The following is a 13,675-nucleotide window of genomic DNA, read 5'->3' on the forward strand; positions in this document are numbered from 1 at the left end:
GTGTCAGTGATTACTTCCACCGGTCTGGAAGCACTCGGGCCTGGCTGCTGAAACTACACTGAGCTTTCCAAATGACGTGGCTAATCAGCGACTTCGTTTGCCAAGGAGGATAATTGTTTTTGCGTTAAAATCCCGGTTTGTTTGGGCAGCCTTTCTCCTGGATGAATCACTGAGAACAGCGTTTTATGTGTAGGTCATTTTTGTCTGATGCTAAAATTTGTCACGTTTACTCATCTGAAATATTTAGGTGAGGAAGAAGCAAACAACATAAATCAGTAAAAAATACCTTTTTACTGCTTAAACAAAACTACTTGAAACTTTGCAAAACTGATGTCCTTTTCTCAGCGTAGATTTCTTTATAGCTTCCAAATAAAACCCACTTTACCTAAAACATCAACAGCATATCGGGTCCACACTCACCCTTATTTTGTATATCGGCCAACATCCTCTTTAGCTGAGCCGATTTCATATCAGGCACATCTGCGGGCAGCCCAGTGCTGCTGCTGACATTTACATTAACCTTTTTTTATTTGCCTGCTTTTAATACTTGGTAAATAAGTTTATGGATTTGACTAATTTAGGATAATGTGTGATTTTGAATTAGTTTTAAATTAAATATGGTTCAGCAAACTTGTGCCCACTGCTGTTCACTTGAGCATGAAGAGGAAGACGTGGGCCATGGGCTGACTGTCACATCTAACTAAAGGCAACAGAAAAACCAAATCAGCTGGTCTCTATTTCAGATAGTCGATCAAAGGAGAGGAGATACTGAAATGTTCACAAATCAATGAAGCCCGAGACAAATTTTGAATCATTTTTTACTTTTTTTATTGCTTAAACTGCCATCTGGAACAATCTATACCAAAAGAGGATAAACATCTTTGCACATACAGGAGGTGAAACTAGATACAGTGTAGAATAGAAAAAGAATGGTCCTCCGAGGGGCTGCAGCCCGCCGAGCTCTGAAGGTTGGGCTTAAGCGAGTGTGACTGACTACGACCGTGAGTCCAGGTCAGGTAAGCTAAGGCAAACCGGGACGATTGCAGTGTGGACTAAACTCTAGGATGCAGCTATTTACATGAAAAACAAACAAACCCCTCCACCCTAACGGGGGTCTTTTCCTGCAGATCGGGATAAACGGGATGTGCTGTCAATGGACACAAAGCCACATGTCACCACACCCACAAGGAGAACCTGAGGGTCGGGGGGAACAGACGATCAGTAAGAAAACTCCTCTCACCGACCTGCTAACAGTACCCAGACCAAACATACACCTGCAGCTCGTCCATGAGCGCTCGGTGAGACTAACAGACATTTATAGGTCTTTTCTTGAGAGAGAGGAATGAAAAGGTAACTCAGTCTCATCAATGTCATTTCTAAAAAAGCCATCTAGTCATGAAGCTGTTAAGCAGGGAGTAACAAATCAAATAAATGACTAATTCCTGCTGCTGCACCTAGCTGCAGGATGCATTGTGTCTTTTCCTTTTTCTTTTAACACAAACTTCCTTTTCCACCGGAGGCCCAGCACGTCGGGCCCAGCCAGCGTAACAGAGCGGGTCCCACCAGCTAGTTCGATGGAAATGGTCGTCTTCATTAGCGGTCAGCTAATGAGACTATAAACAAACACCAGCTCACGCTGCCCACCTCCTACAGAAACACTCCACCCACCAACACCACTTAATAAACCTGTCATCTGATGTTAAAGTCTCCCATCACTATTTTAAAATCATTTTTTTACACAATACAAGTAGATACTGTTGTGTCAGTTGACAAGAAGAATCATTTATTATTTACTTTGTGGCACTCGACACCTAAAATAGAATTTATGGAAAAATAAGTGTTTACAAAAGACAGTTAAACATCTATATTTATATAGATTTTAAGATCACCATCACTCCAAACCAGATGATTCTCAAAAATAATAATGATGATTATTTGAACTATACTAGGAGAACATTTGCTTGTAAATCATAGCAGAAGAGCGACCATGATATTTGGTGTGTACTAAATAAACTGAATACTGAAATTCACGTAATACTCTTTTTCTTCTTTTGTGTTTTAGTATTTGTATTCCCCTCAGAGTATTCAAGGCAGTTCTTGTGTGGTTGTTCAGTCGATTTCGGAGGACGATAAGGGTTGTAACGACTACTTGTTGGAGCTCCAGGAACGTTCCACGCCTGTGTGCATCTCTGCGCTGTGTGACGAGAATCAAACATTTGGCACTAGCCTGGCAGCTGCACAGTAAAACCCTTAAGTTGTGTGAGCTCTCACAAAGTAGGCGAGGACACATCGTCGTGTCCGTCTAAAAGTAACAAAAACAACAAGTGGAGCGTCACGTAACAGATTAAAACGAATGTAGAAACCTAAAGGCTGACCGATTACATCACATCCTCCCTGCCTTCTACAGTTTTAAAAGTGTACCTAAACCAGCTAACCTAAAGAAAACACGCCATCTAGTAAAAACAAAAGCGCTTTATTTCTTTTTAAAGGTCTGATTGTCTCACCAGTCTGAGACCCTAAAGCAGATCTCCTGCTTTGAGTTCAAATCTAAAACAAAAATGTAACCAGCAAATATAGATATTTATATATGGAAGATAAGTAACCTGTGATGTAACTGTGCCTACAAGGTAGCAGCTGGTAAAAGCGCTGGTGAGTGGCTGAAAGTCACCACCACGGTGGTAACAGCATAAGAACTGGTGCAGGTGGAACAAAACCAGGAGTAAAAAGCAAAAAGAAACAAAAGCAAAGTGACAAAAGAATAAGAATAAGCTAATGGGATGTGTGGACCCTGGGTCTGAGAGAAGAGGAGGGTGGGGGTGTGGCCAGAGGAGGAGCGACGCCCCCTCAGACAGACAGTGACACAAAGCTGTTGTACTGCTGGATGTTGCGTTTAAGTATGTCTGAACACGGGCCCAGAACGCGCTCGAAGCGGGGCCGGTCCAGCTTAACGCACTTCAGGGGGCCACGGGCGACCACCGTGGCGGCACGAGGACGGTTCATCAGCAGAGCGATCTCACCTGGGAAACACAAGAAACAGGACGTCCAGATGAGGACACACACAGCTCTGACCTGTCCGTATCAAACAAGTCTCTATTCAATAACAGATCACCATTTTACAAATAATCAGATCTGTTTATTAGTTAATGCATGGATGAATCGATGCAAGTCAGATTAATGGGCCATTCCCATCTGTACCGGATCGGCCCGGGCCGGATAGCCCCAGTCGGCCCCAGCCTGGCCCGGTTGATTCCACACATCCTTGTCTTAAGCCCATGTGGGCTGATTCTACCCACCAATCAGAGGCTTGCTCTAATGGAAGGTGTGAATTTGCTGTCAGCAGTGGGTGTGTTGGCCCTGGTCGGCCTGAAGCAGACCCCCTCGAGAAGAGGGCTGAGAATGAGCCTTGGTTGGCCCGGAAAAATACCAGGCCACCCAGATATGTAAACAACCTACGCTACCCGGCCCGGGCCGACCCGGTACAGATGGGAATGGCCCATTAGATGTTTAACCAATTATTAGGCTCACCATATTGAATATTGGCTGATTATGATCAACAAAGGATATATTGACACATTTATAACCAATACTAAATAAATTATTTTTAAAGATCACTCACATAAGTCACTTCTTATGTGTTTTCTTGTTGCCAACAGTTAACCAGATTCATCTGAACATATTAAAGAAAACACGATGTTGCTACAGTTCTTACCAAAGTAGTCTGATGGTCCTAATCGTCCAACTTCAACAAACTCCTCGTTCTCTGAGCGCCGCTGCAAAACTGCTGCACAGCCCTGGAACACACACACCCACATATAACTAATATATTGCACTTCATGCACTGCAAATACTGGTTTGGAAGGAGCGGGGATGAAAATGTTAACACATTATTAGTGTTAACTAATGAAACGCCTAATGCTGACAGTTTATTTATCACGCACCAAGACACTTTTGTCCTTTTTATTTTTAAAGTCTGTTTCTCTCTGCACCCAGACGTTCCCCGGGTCACAGCAGGGCCGAGATCTGCATCACTATTGTTTGAGGTTAAAGTCTGATGTTTTCACCAATGACATCATTGTGGGTGGGGCAATTAAATGGAACATGAGAACGCCGCAGATCTTCCACAAGAACATTTCCATTTAATATTTCCAGAGTTGATCAAACTAAATTTATTTGTGAACGCTGCCATGCTGAACTTTCCTGTCAGTGGAGTTTAAATGATCACCTAAATGCAAAAACACGATCGATGGCTTTAGATCAGCGCCGCAAACACACAGCAGAGGCTTCAACGGGCTACATGTGATACAACATGCAGGAGAATGGTAGATAAATGGAAGCATGTAGTGATGCTCGATATTGGCTCCCGACACTGATATACGCAGGGGTCACTCTTAATAAAAAAAAAAATTAAAAATTTGTTATCATGCATGCTTTAAACCAGGGGTCGGCAACCCGCGGCTCTTCCATCCATCTGATGCGGCTCTCTGTGCTTGTAAAATGACGAATGGATATTTAAATAAAATGCTTTATATTTTACTGCATTAATTTTACATCTGTATGCCAATTCTAAATGTAAAGATTGTCTGCGTAAACCTGAACAGGTCCAACCCGGTCTTACTGTGAGACCGGGTTGATACGTCACGCTTGTGCGTAATCATATCGGCGCATTCTGAGCTGAAGAGGATGTCAGATTCTGGGATTCTCCTCAGACGGCTCCTGGATGTGTCGCCACATTGGAGACAGGAACAAGCGCTATTCAGCCAAAGTTTCATAATCAGGGAACATTTTCTAAGTGACAAGTCTCGCTTCAGACGGAGGAATCTTCCCGCATGCGCTCTGGTTCTGCGACGCGCTCCAAGCCCCTCTCCACATCTTCAGCTCGCTGTGCACCGTGCGTACGCGCTGACAGCGAGCTGCGCTGAGCGGTGTCCAGCTCAGATGTTCAGATGGGAATCTTTTCTTGAGTGATTTAGCTACATCTGCGATGTGCATAACGAATAAAGAGTCAGTTCGTCTGCATGCGTCGGGGTAATTCTTTCTATTCTTTCTCTGTCAAAATAAACGGCCAAATACGGGAACTATCCGGTCAACACAACACAAGCCCTGCTTTTAACTGTTCTGTTTTCTTGTGAAAATTGTTACAAAGAGATATAATTTAACTTGATTAACACCAGAGCCAGGCGCACAGCGCCGTTGTCTCCGTCGCTGTAAATGAGGGAAAAACAGAATGATCGGATCCTTTTCTGACCTTCCCCACCTACAAAGTTCAATTACAACAATCAAACCAGAGCCTGGATTTGTATTCTGAACAGTCTAAACATGTTTTAAAAAGAAATGTATGACAAAAGTGGAAACTCAGTAAAACCACCAACAGGGTGAAAAATATCAAAATCCTGTAGGCAGAGACGGGCTACAACTTCTGGATCCATTTTATATAAATCGTTTTATTGATAATCTTCTTATGAAAGACAGCTTTGACGTACACGAGCGACCGGTACCGGCTGCTGTCACCTGTTGTGAGCAGCTCTCTGCTGTCTGAGGGTAGGCCCCGCCCACAACGCCGCGGCTGCTGTGGCTCCCAGTGTTTTCTTTACTGTGGGAAACGGGTAATAATGGCTCTTTGATGGGAACAGGTTGCCGACCCCTGCTTTAAACATTATCCATGCAAAATTGCAGACAACTTCAATGCATGTTAGTAATAGATAAAAGAAGCAGCTGAAGACATTCTCCTTGAGATAATCTGGACTAACGCTCTGTGACGCCTTTAGGCCTCAATTAATTATCCAGTTCATTATGGGAAAAAGGTTGATTAGGTTAGTAGGTGATAAAAAGATTCAAATGTTTTAGGTTTTGGAAATGGATCAAAGTGAGACATCACTGTTTCAAACAATCTTTGTTAAACTGTCTGAGCAAAACACGACAGAGCGAGTGCTCTGTGCCTTAGCTGCCGGTGTGTTTACATCCTACATTTAAGCAGAAACTAGAGAATTAACGGGTCATCAAGAACACGTTGATTTAGCCTTAACGTGGGCGCCTTGGAGAACATTTGTCTTTGTAAGTATCTATTTGTTTAGGGAATGTTTGGGCATGTGTTAAAGTGACCTAGCTGATAAAGTGTAAGCAGCGTGAGCGTACACATGCTATGCGAGGCTAGTTGCTAAGCTAAGATGTGTGCGTCAGTCAGTAATGTATTTCTTTTGGTTTCTGTAGATTGTAGTTATGTTGATAAAACATTTATAACGATCGTCATTTAAGAAACACGAGCCTTGGGGATAAGATTCTTGTGTTTGGGTGTTTGCTAGCTGCTACGTGCTCTAAGGACGGCAGATCCTCCCCACACGGTGCAAATTCCTAATTATCCACAAGTTCTGCCAAATAAAACCAAAATATCTCAAAACTAATCATCAGATCTGTCATATTTTGGCATTATGAGAGAGAGGAGATGAAGCCAAAGAGTTTGATGTGTAATATGTGCGTGGTGTGTAAAAGTTGGATCACTAAAGGGGTAAAAACCGATACTAATATTTTCCGATATTACCCTTTAAAGCAAAAATCATCTGATAATATCAGCAGACCGATGATATTGGACATCCACAGAAGCAAGACAAGCTAACAGATGCCACAACAGAGGGAAGCTACATGCTAATTAGCATCATGGAGGATGAAGTCTGAGGAGCTCTAATGTTCCCCTGTGCTACACTGGGAGGTGGACTTGCTGCTTATGAATTAACTTTTTGCATTTTGAGCGTGCAGTATCCTTTAGACGTAAAACCTTTTTATAAAATGTCCTAGACAGCATTAGTCATCGTTCGCCAAAAGGAAGTAGGTTTCTCTGCTCCTACTTCTTATAAAAACATTGGAAACATGAGAAATATCATGTGATGATACATTTAAAAATTGTAATTAATCACAAATAAAACGTTTTAATGCACCGACAGCCATGAGTATATTGGGTTGTGCATGAACCTCTAAGATTATGAAGAACTCGTCTCCTGGCTCTCCCTGCACAACGATCTTCTGTCCATCCTCAAACTGGACGGGTTCTAAGGCATCGGCCACCGTCAGGCGCTCCCACTTATCAAGAGACTCTGAGGAGGGAGAACACAGATGTTGATCTGATAGACCATGATAACACAAAAGGCTGAGCCCGCTCTGATTATGTCTAGATATATTTTTACATACACCTTCATGTTATTTTAAACTCCAGATCTAACACCAATAACTCCACTCCGTGTTTATTTTTAAACTTCTACACAGCAGCTGATGAGAACTAAACACACCCACCTAGAATGGACACTTTCCTGAGGAACTCCTCGTACATCTTTCTCTTTCTCAAAGTGCTTCCCTGAAAGAAAGAGGGTGGGTGTTACTCCAACTCCGTGAGATGATCCACAGAGTCGACGAGAAGTTCCCTCACCATCAGTATTCTCCTGTAGCTGTCTCTGTCGATGCCCCACAGCTTCACATTGGTCTTGGCTCTAACGGTGGCTGCCCTCGGGGTGCCGTAGATCAGTGCCAGCTCTCCAAAGCTGCCCCCCTCGCCGATGCTGGTCACCCATTCGTTGTTCACGTACACCTGTGGAATCAGACAGGTACGAACCATGCCTCAGAAAAGGATCAACAAAGGTCTTTATGTTAGAAAACCAAGTAAAGATGCTCACATCCATTTCTCCTTGGTCGATGACGTAGAAGTTGTCACCCTCATCACCTGAACACATAGAACAATACATTTAGTATCGCACTGGTCATAATATCGTCAATATTTTAGATAACACATGAAACATGTGCTCCTACCCTGCTGAATGACAGTTTCCCCGGCAATATAAGTGACTGGAAACATTGCATCAAATATGTCGCTGGGGATAAAACACACCAGTGAGTTGATCCGATGAACACAAATAACTTAAAATCCACGTTTCACTTGAAAAAGCTTCAAATAAACACGATCTATGGCCCGGTACCTTCTCTCGTTGTCATCCAGGTGTGAGAACAGCACATTCTTTTCAATGGCTTTAGCCAAAGCAGCCATCGTTTTGTAGTCTTTTGGAATGACCTGTAATTATAGAATTAAAGAAAGAGATTTTACTATCAGATATCATCAGAATCACTACAATACGGTTCGCACACTGGAGTGATTAAACTACCTTTCTGACATACGAGGCTGCATCTTCCTCTGTGTACACCTCTGCACTGAAGGCTCCTCTTCGTCGGCGACCCTTTACCACGGGGTTCATGGGTGGAGACACCTCCTCATCGCGAGAGTCTGAGCGGGAACTGCTGGCTTTCTGCTGGCTCTGGATCTGCTTGGCCTCCTCCTGCAGGAGTCAAAGAGAAGACTAGTGTTCCAGGATGCAGCCCCATCAGCCACCGATGTGGAATAAACCTCCAAGGGTTCAGATGTCACTCAAACATCATTTCTAAATATGTTTATGTATTTAGCAGCTGCTTTGGTTCATAGCAACTTACAAGTGATAATGAAGCCAGCAGGCTGCCCTTGAGGCTAACAACAAAACACTAATCAGTCACCCGTGGTGGCAGAGAGGCAGCATAATGAATCATAAAGGGAAGTGAACAAGGAGTGAACTGTAGAGTGGGGGATGGGTGCAGGGTGGGTCCTAGTCTAGAAGATGCTCTCTGAAGAGCTGGAGTTTCTTGAAAGTTGACAAGGAAGCCCCTGTTCTAGTCGTGCATGGTATGTCCTTCCACACCTGCGGAACGACACATGAAAAGAGTCTGGATTGTCCTGAGTGTGTAGGCTCTGCTAGCCGACGATGATCCTCTGATGACCAAAGTGGCCGAGCCATGAGGTAAGCCTTTTCAGGTTAATGGGAGCCGTACCATCCAAAAAATACAAAAACCCGTATGCATGCACATCTGTAGGAGAAAAAAACGAATAGAAGAGCTGTGGTTTACTGATTTTAGAGTTAGGACATTTTCTGTTAAACCTAACATTTACAGCCATTTCTGTTTTGTATTGATGACATCACAAATACTACACCAGATCATTTATTTAGTGATGTCCCGATTCAACTTTTTCACTTCTGATCAAGTGACATTACTCAATCGGAGAACAAAAGCCAATAACAGTAAGTATGGAAAAATGGGAAAAACTATTGGTTGCTAAAATGTGAACCTTAACGGACCGCTTATATCGGAGATTTTTGTTGCCGTCCGATATAATTCACAATACAATGTTTTTGGGTCAATATTGAATTACTTTCGATATCAGAACGGGACATCCCTAAATTTATTCAAAATAAAAATGTTAAATGGGTTGAACTGACAATTTGATTTTATATGGTTGTATATTTTTTATTAGTTTAAGTAAAAATCTGTTTGTTTGTTTTTTTTTGGAGAGCACCATCTAGAGCAGGGATTCCCAAAGTGTGGTGCGGGTGCGCGAGCTGCCGCTAGGGGGTGCGCGAGGTGAAAAGTGTAATGGCTGCGGAGCTCAGAGAAGTCTGTCATATGTCACCATTATTGTAGAAACTCATTTGTGGGTGGGCCAAAGAAAAAGTAAGTGGGCCCAATAAATGTAATTGAAAACAAGTATATTTTTGCGCGCGTGTCCTCCACATGTGCCCTAGCTTCATAATAACAATGCACCGAGCTTCAGCACTCTGGCCTGCGCACGCCGATATGTTCCGTATTTGATCATTTTTAACGGTGTTGGAGGAATCTGAAGGTGGTGAGTCATTCTGGCAGATTGTAATTAACACCCTGTCTCATGCAGGTGTTCTGACATTGTAAACCTCACACACAGAACATTGTGGATGTAACAAAATAACAAGAAATGATTCCCATTCAGGCTATTAACAGCGCGCTGAAGATCTGAAGTTCAGAGTGCGTCTGTCAGAGATCAGACGCGTTCCAGTCACGGCTCACGGGTGCACATGTGAGCACATCTGGGCTGGGCAGAAGTTTTAATAGCGACAATAACGAGACGCGGTGACTTGAGCGGCTGTGCCACGCGTGCGTGCGCGCACACACACACACAGATTCAATAAGCGCGCACGCTGCTTTAACTCCGGCGCGCCGTCAGACTGAAGGCAGAAATGAACGCTGCCTCCACCACGATAAAAACTTTTAAGAGGTTATTTTTCATTCAAGGTCAAATTAAGATATTAGCTTCTGGGATGAGTCGGGTCCGCTACAGCCAGTGACTCCTCATGAACCTGACCACAACTCCTGTTACTGCAGCATGTGTTATTCCAGTCAGCGTGGCAGCGGATCACAGATTCAGCCACACCATAAAACAGCAATAAGTCGGTCTGAGGTAAAAGTGAACATCATGGCTATATCTTGTCCCCTATTGACATTTGATTACGCACAAGCAGGTGATCAGCTCAGGTTTACGCAGAACAGAAGGAAGGAGAGCGCTCTGGCCGCACAGGTTAAACGTTCCTACTTTAAGAAAACCGTTCAATTGCATTTTTTATGTGCTACCTGGGCACTCTAAATATTTATTTAAAATGAAATCAAAGGAAATTGAAATGGTATCGAATGTTTATTAATTACTATTTAAAAAATGAAAGTGATGGGGAATTTTTTTTTTAACCCTGTCTGTTTAGCTTGACATCTGATATATATATGAGAGAGAGAGAGAGAGAGAGAGAGAGAGAGAGAGAGAGAGAGAGAGAGAGCGAGAGAGAGCGAGAGCGAGAGCGAGAGCGAGAGCGAGAGAGAGAGAGAGAGAGAGAGAGAGAGAGACATAGAAGGGGGTGCGCGGCTAAATAAGTTTGGGAACCACTGATCTAGAGCAAAAAGAAGCACCTTAAGACCCCCTCTTTACTTATGTGAATATGGATGGAAGCAACGCCCCTCGTTCGTGTGTGTGTGTGTGTGTGTGTGTGTGTGTGTGCGTGCGTGCGTGCGTGCGTGCGTGCGTGCGTGCGTGCGTGCGTGCGTGCGTGCGTGTGTTAAGACTAACTTGTACATGAGAAATGTCACCAATTACACCAGTCTAGGTACATCTCAAATGTTTGCGTTCTGTCACTGCCGTCAGTAGGAAGATGTCTAACGCCATTGGCTAATGCTGAGCAGAGCTCAGTTCAATTTGCATGGGGCTCTAGAGGATGGGGCTGGCTTAGCAAAAACAGATGTGTTGCCTACATTATATCACAGTAAAAGCGTAAGACTATCACTTTTATGGAGATGTAAAAAACAAACATAATTCCGGAAAAAGGAGGGAAACTGGAGTGTAGCATCAAAGGAAATTAGAGCAAGTGTACAGAAATGTTAGTTGTCTGTGATTACCTGATGTAAGAATGTGTAATGTTTAGCATTCAGTGACCAATATTAAGAACCATAGTACACACAAACCTTCTCAAGCCTCTCGAAGTACTCTCTGAGGAAGGCCATGGGCCTGTCTGGCCTGGAGGTGCACAGCTGGACAATGCAGTCCTTCAGCAGCTGCTGGATGTTGTGTTTCTGCACATACTGCTCGCACTCCCTCAGGCTCCGCTCCTCCTCGCTGCTCGTACTTCCAGATGCCATGGTGACAATGCTGCTGTGTGACCTCTAACCTTTGTGCCGGAGAAGAGAAGGAGCTAGATGTCAAATCAAGACTGAACATTTTTGGGGGGAGTTAACTCCAGATTATAACATAGTGAGTGTGTACGTTTGTCACAGTGAGAGATAGACAAACTGAAAGCAGGAGAACGTGAGAAAATTCAAACCAGAGTGAGAAGGTGCAGAGCGATGGAGTGCTGTTTTGTCACTATGGAGTCTGGTCAGATGATGCGATCACACATATGTGATCCAAAATAACGAGACTGAAACAGACACATGCACTGTCCTGAGTTTACTTGAACCAAACTGCATTTTAAAGCTCTCCTCAATAAAACTCTTTGTTACAGAAGCCTAGCTGGTGCACCAAAGCCCAAATATAGACAAATTGTGAAATGAGGGCCAGTAAATCAATCAGCTGTTAAACAGGCCATAAAAGGAAGTGTACACAGTTTTCATCATTCGCCACACAGTGTTTCTGAGCAAAACCGCTTAACAGATCACAGATAAACTGATCAGAACCGCTGATACAAGGCTCTTCGTCTAGCATTGAGCTTAATCTAGCTGTGTGTTCTAAAACAGGAATGGCCTTAAACTCTGACGGGAATCAATGTGTGCATTTTAGTAGAGTGAATGTGGGAACAACAAGTCCTGCAGGACAAACACAACAATCCATTTTGGGCCTGCAGGTCTTCTGATGTGCACCATGTACAAGAGCATAATAGGATTTGAATAACTTCGAATCTGACAAGAGCCAAGGTAGATTAACAGTCATGTTATCAAAGACGAGCCTGGCGAAAGACTTTATGTAACAATCTAGACGTACAGCGCAAACTTGGCAGGCTTGTTTAAATCCTGCCTACTACTAAAACTACTGAATGGCTGAGGAGACTCTGCTTTCACACTGGTGTAAACAAGCAGCACCTACCAGCAGCGCACCTAGACCTTATTCAAGAACCAAATCCAGTTGGTCAGGTTTTAAATTTACACGTGAAATAAGTGTTTTTGATTGGTGTGCTGTAGAAAATGTCCTCTTCTGTCAATGCACGTCTACTAAAAATTAAAACAAACAGCTGTCATGGGCAATGACCTTGCTTAAAACGAACTGCACACAAAAGCTTAGATGATAGTCTACATCACAATAACAACAAATGGTTAAACTGAATAACCGCCTTTAGTGAAAGTAATGGGGAAATCTCGTGTTTGTAGCACCGTCTATGTCAGGAAGGCATCTCATGAAAGGCATACGGCTAGAGTTACTCACAGCTGGCAGATTAACGCTTACACACTCTCCATTTTGTCCCATTTGACCCAAACGAGCTAATACTGAAGATTGTTGAATGCAGCTTAACTATTTTTGTCTACGTTTTACGCAAAAGGCTGCGTTTAGCTTGATGCCTGGCTGGCCTGCTCAGTGCAAAGGCAAAGCTCTTCTGTAATGACGCCATCTTGAGTTCTATCATAAACAAACGAGAAACGCAGGAAGCTAATTCCACCCGTACGGAGTTGGTGAATTCCACCAGCAGAAACAACACACGTACTCACAGGAAACTGTGGAATCCTACCGAGCCTTCCAACGGAGACTCGGGACGTTTGATATTTCACAAAGCGGACCGTTACCAGATCTTCCTCCTCGCTTCGTTTTTTTATTTTTTTTTCTCCGAGCCCTGGACCGCTGCCCCACCGGATACGGCTGAGAACCAATCAACATCCAACACTGACGTCAATTCTCCTCGTTCTGACATATGAGCCCGTAACCAGTAGCAACCTTAAAGGGGACAGCGCGGTAAATCATGACGTAAAGGAAATAGGTAACAAGTTGAATAAAAAAAATTAAACATATCTATTTGAAAAAAAAAAAACATGGAAGCAAAGAAATGAAAAAATCTGTTGCTGGTTACGCAGATGAAAGAAGAGGGATAGTTAAATGTATCTTTTCAGCAGAACCTATTTTTAAAGCATTTCAAACTACGGTATGTAAATATTAGATACCTGCACATGATCAGCAGTCATGTATATGATAGTTTAGACAAGAAGCTTGCGGTATACGCTGAAAGATTGTTGAATGCATCCAGTGAGTCAAGTAAAGCTAATTTTGTGGTGAGATCAATTTCTGTATTGCCAGCGCTAGTATATGAAGCATGCAATTTGTTTAATGAGGACTTTAAAA

The 13,675-nt window shown here is 43.2% G+C and overlaps 1 protein-coding gene across 2 annotated transcripts; it reads right to left on the minus strand.

The window, feature by feature from the left end:
* Window positions 1–804: 804 nt before the first annotated feature.
* Window positions 805–13,212, minus strand: LOC107388193 (cAMP-dependent protein kinase type I-alpha regulatory subunit). 2 transcript variants are annotated; one of them, XM_015963611.3, is made up of 12 exons: window positions 13,051–13,212; window positions 11,676–11,771; window positions 11,320–11,522; window positions 8,142–8,312; window positions 7,959–8,050; window positions 7,792–7,853; window positions 7,659–7,705; window positions 7,415–7,573; window positions 7,282–7,342; window positions 6,964–7,085; window positions 3,710–3,791; window positions 805–3,017 (listed from the first exon to the last, which is right to left on the minus strand). In XM_015963611.3, the coding sequence occupies exons 3-12, from the start codon at window positions 11,491–11,493 to the stop codon at window positions 2,845–2,847; spliced, it is 1,143 nt and encodes a 380-aa protein (XP_015819097.1). In that variant the 5' UTR covers window positions 11,494–11,522; window positions 11,676–11,771; window positions 13,051–13,212; the 3' UTR covers window positions 805–2,844. The 2 variants fall into 2 exon arrangements, with proteins under 2 accessions (XP_015819097.1, XP_015819096.1); XM_015963610.3 differs by lacking the exon at window positions 11,676–11,771 and having other exon boundaries at window positions 13,051–13,210.
* Between the last annotated feature and the right edge of the window lie 463 nt (window positions 13,213–13,675).

The sequence above is a fragment of the Nothobranchius furzeri genome, chromosome 16, assembly GCF_043380555.1.
Source record: "Nothobranchius furzeri strain GRZ-AD chromosome 16, NfurGRZ-RIMD1, whole genome shotgun sequence".
NCBI lineage: Eukaryota > Metazoa > Chordata > Actinopteri > Cyprinodontiformes > Nothobranchiidae > Nothobranchius > Nothobranchius furzeri.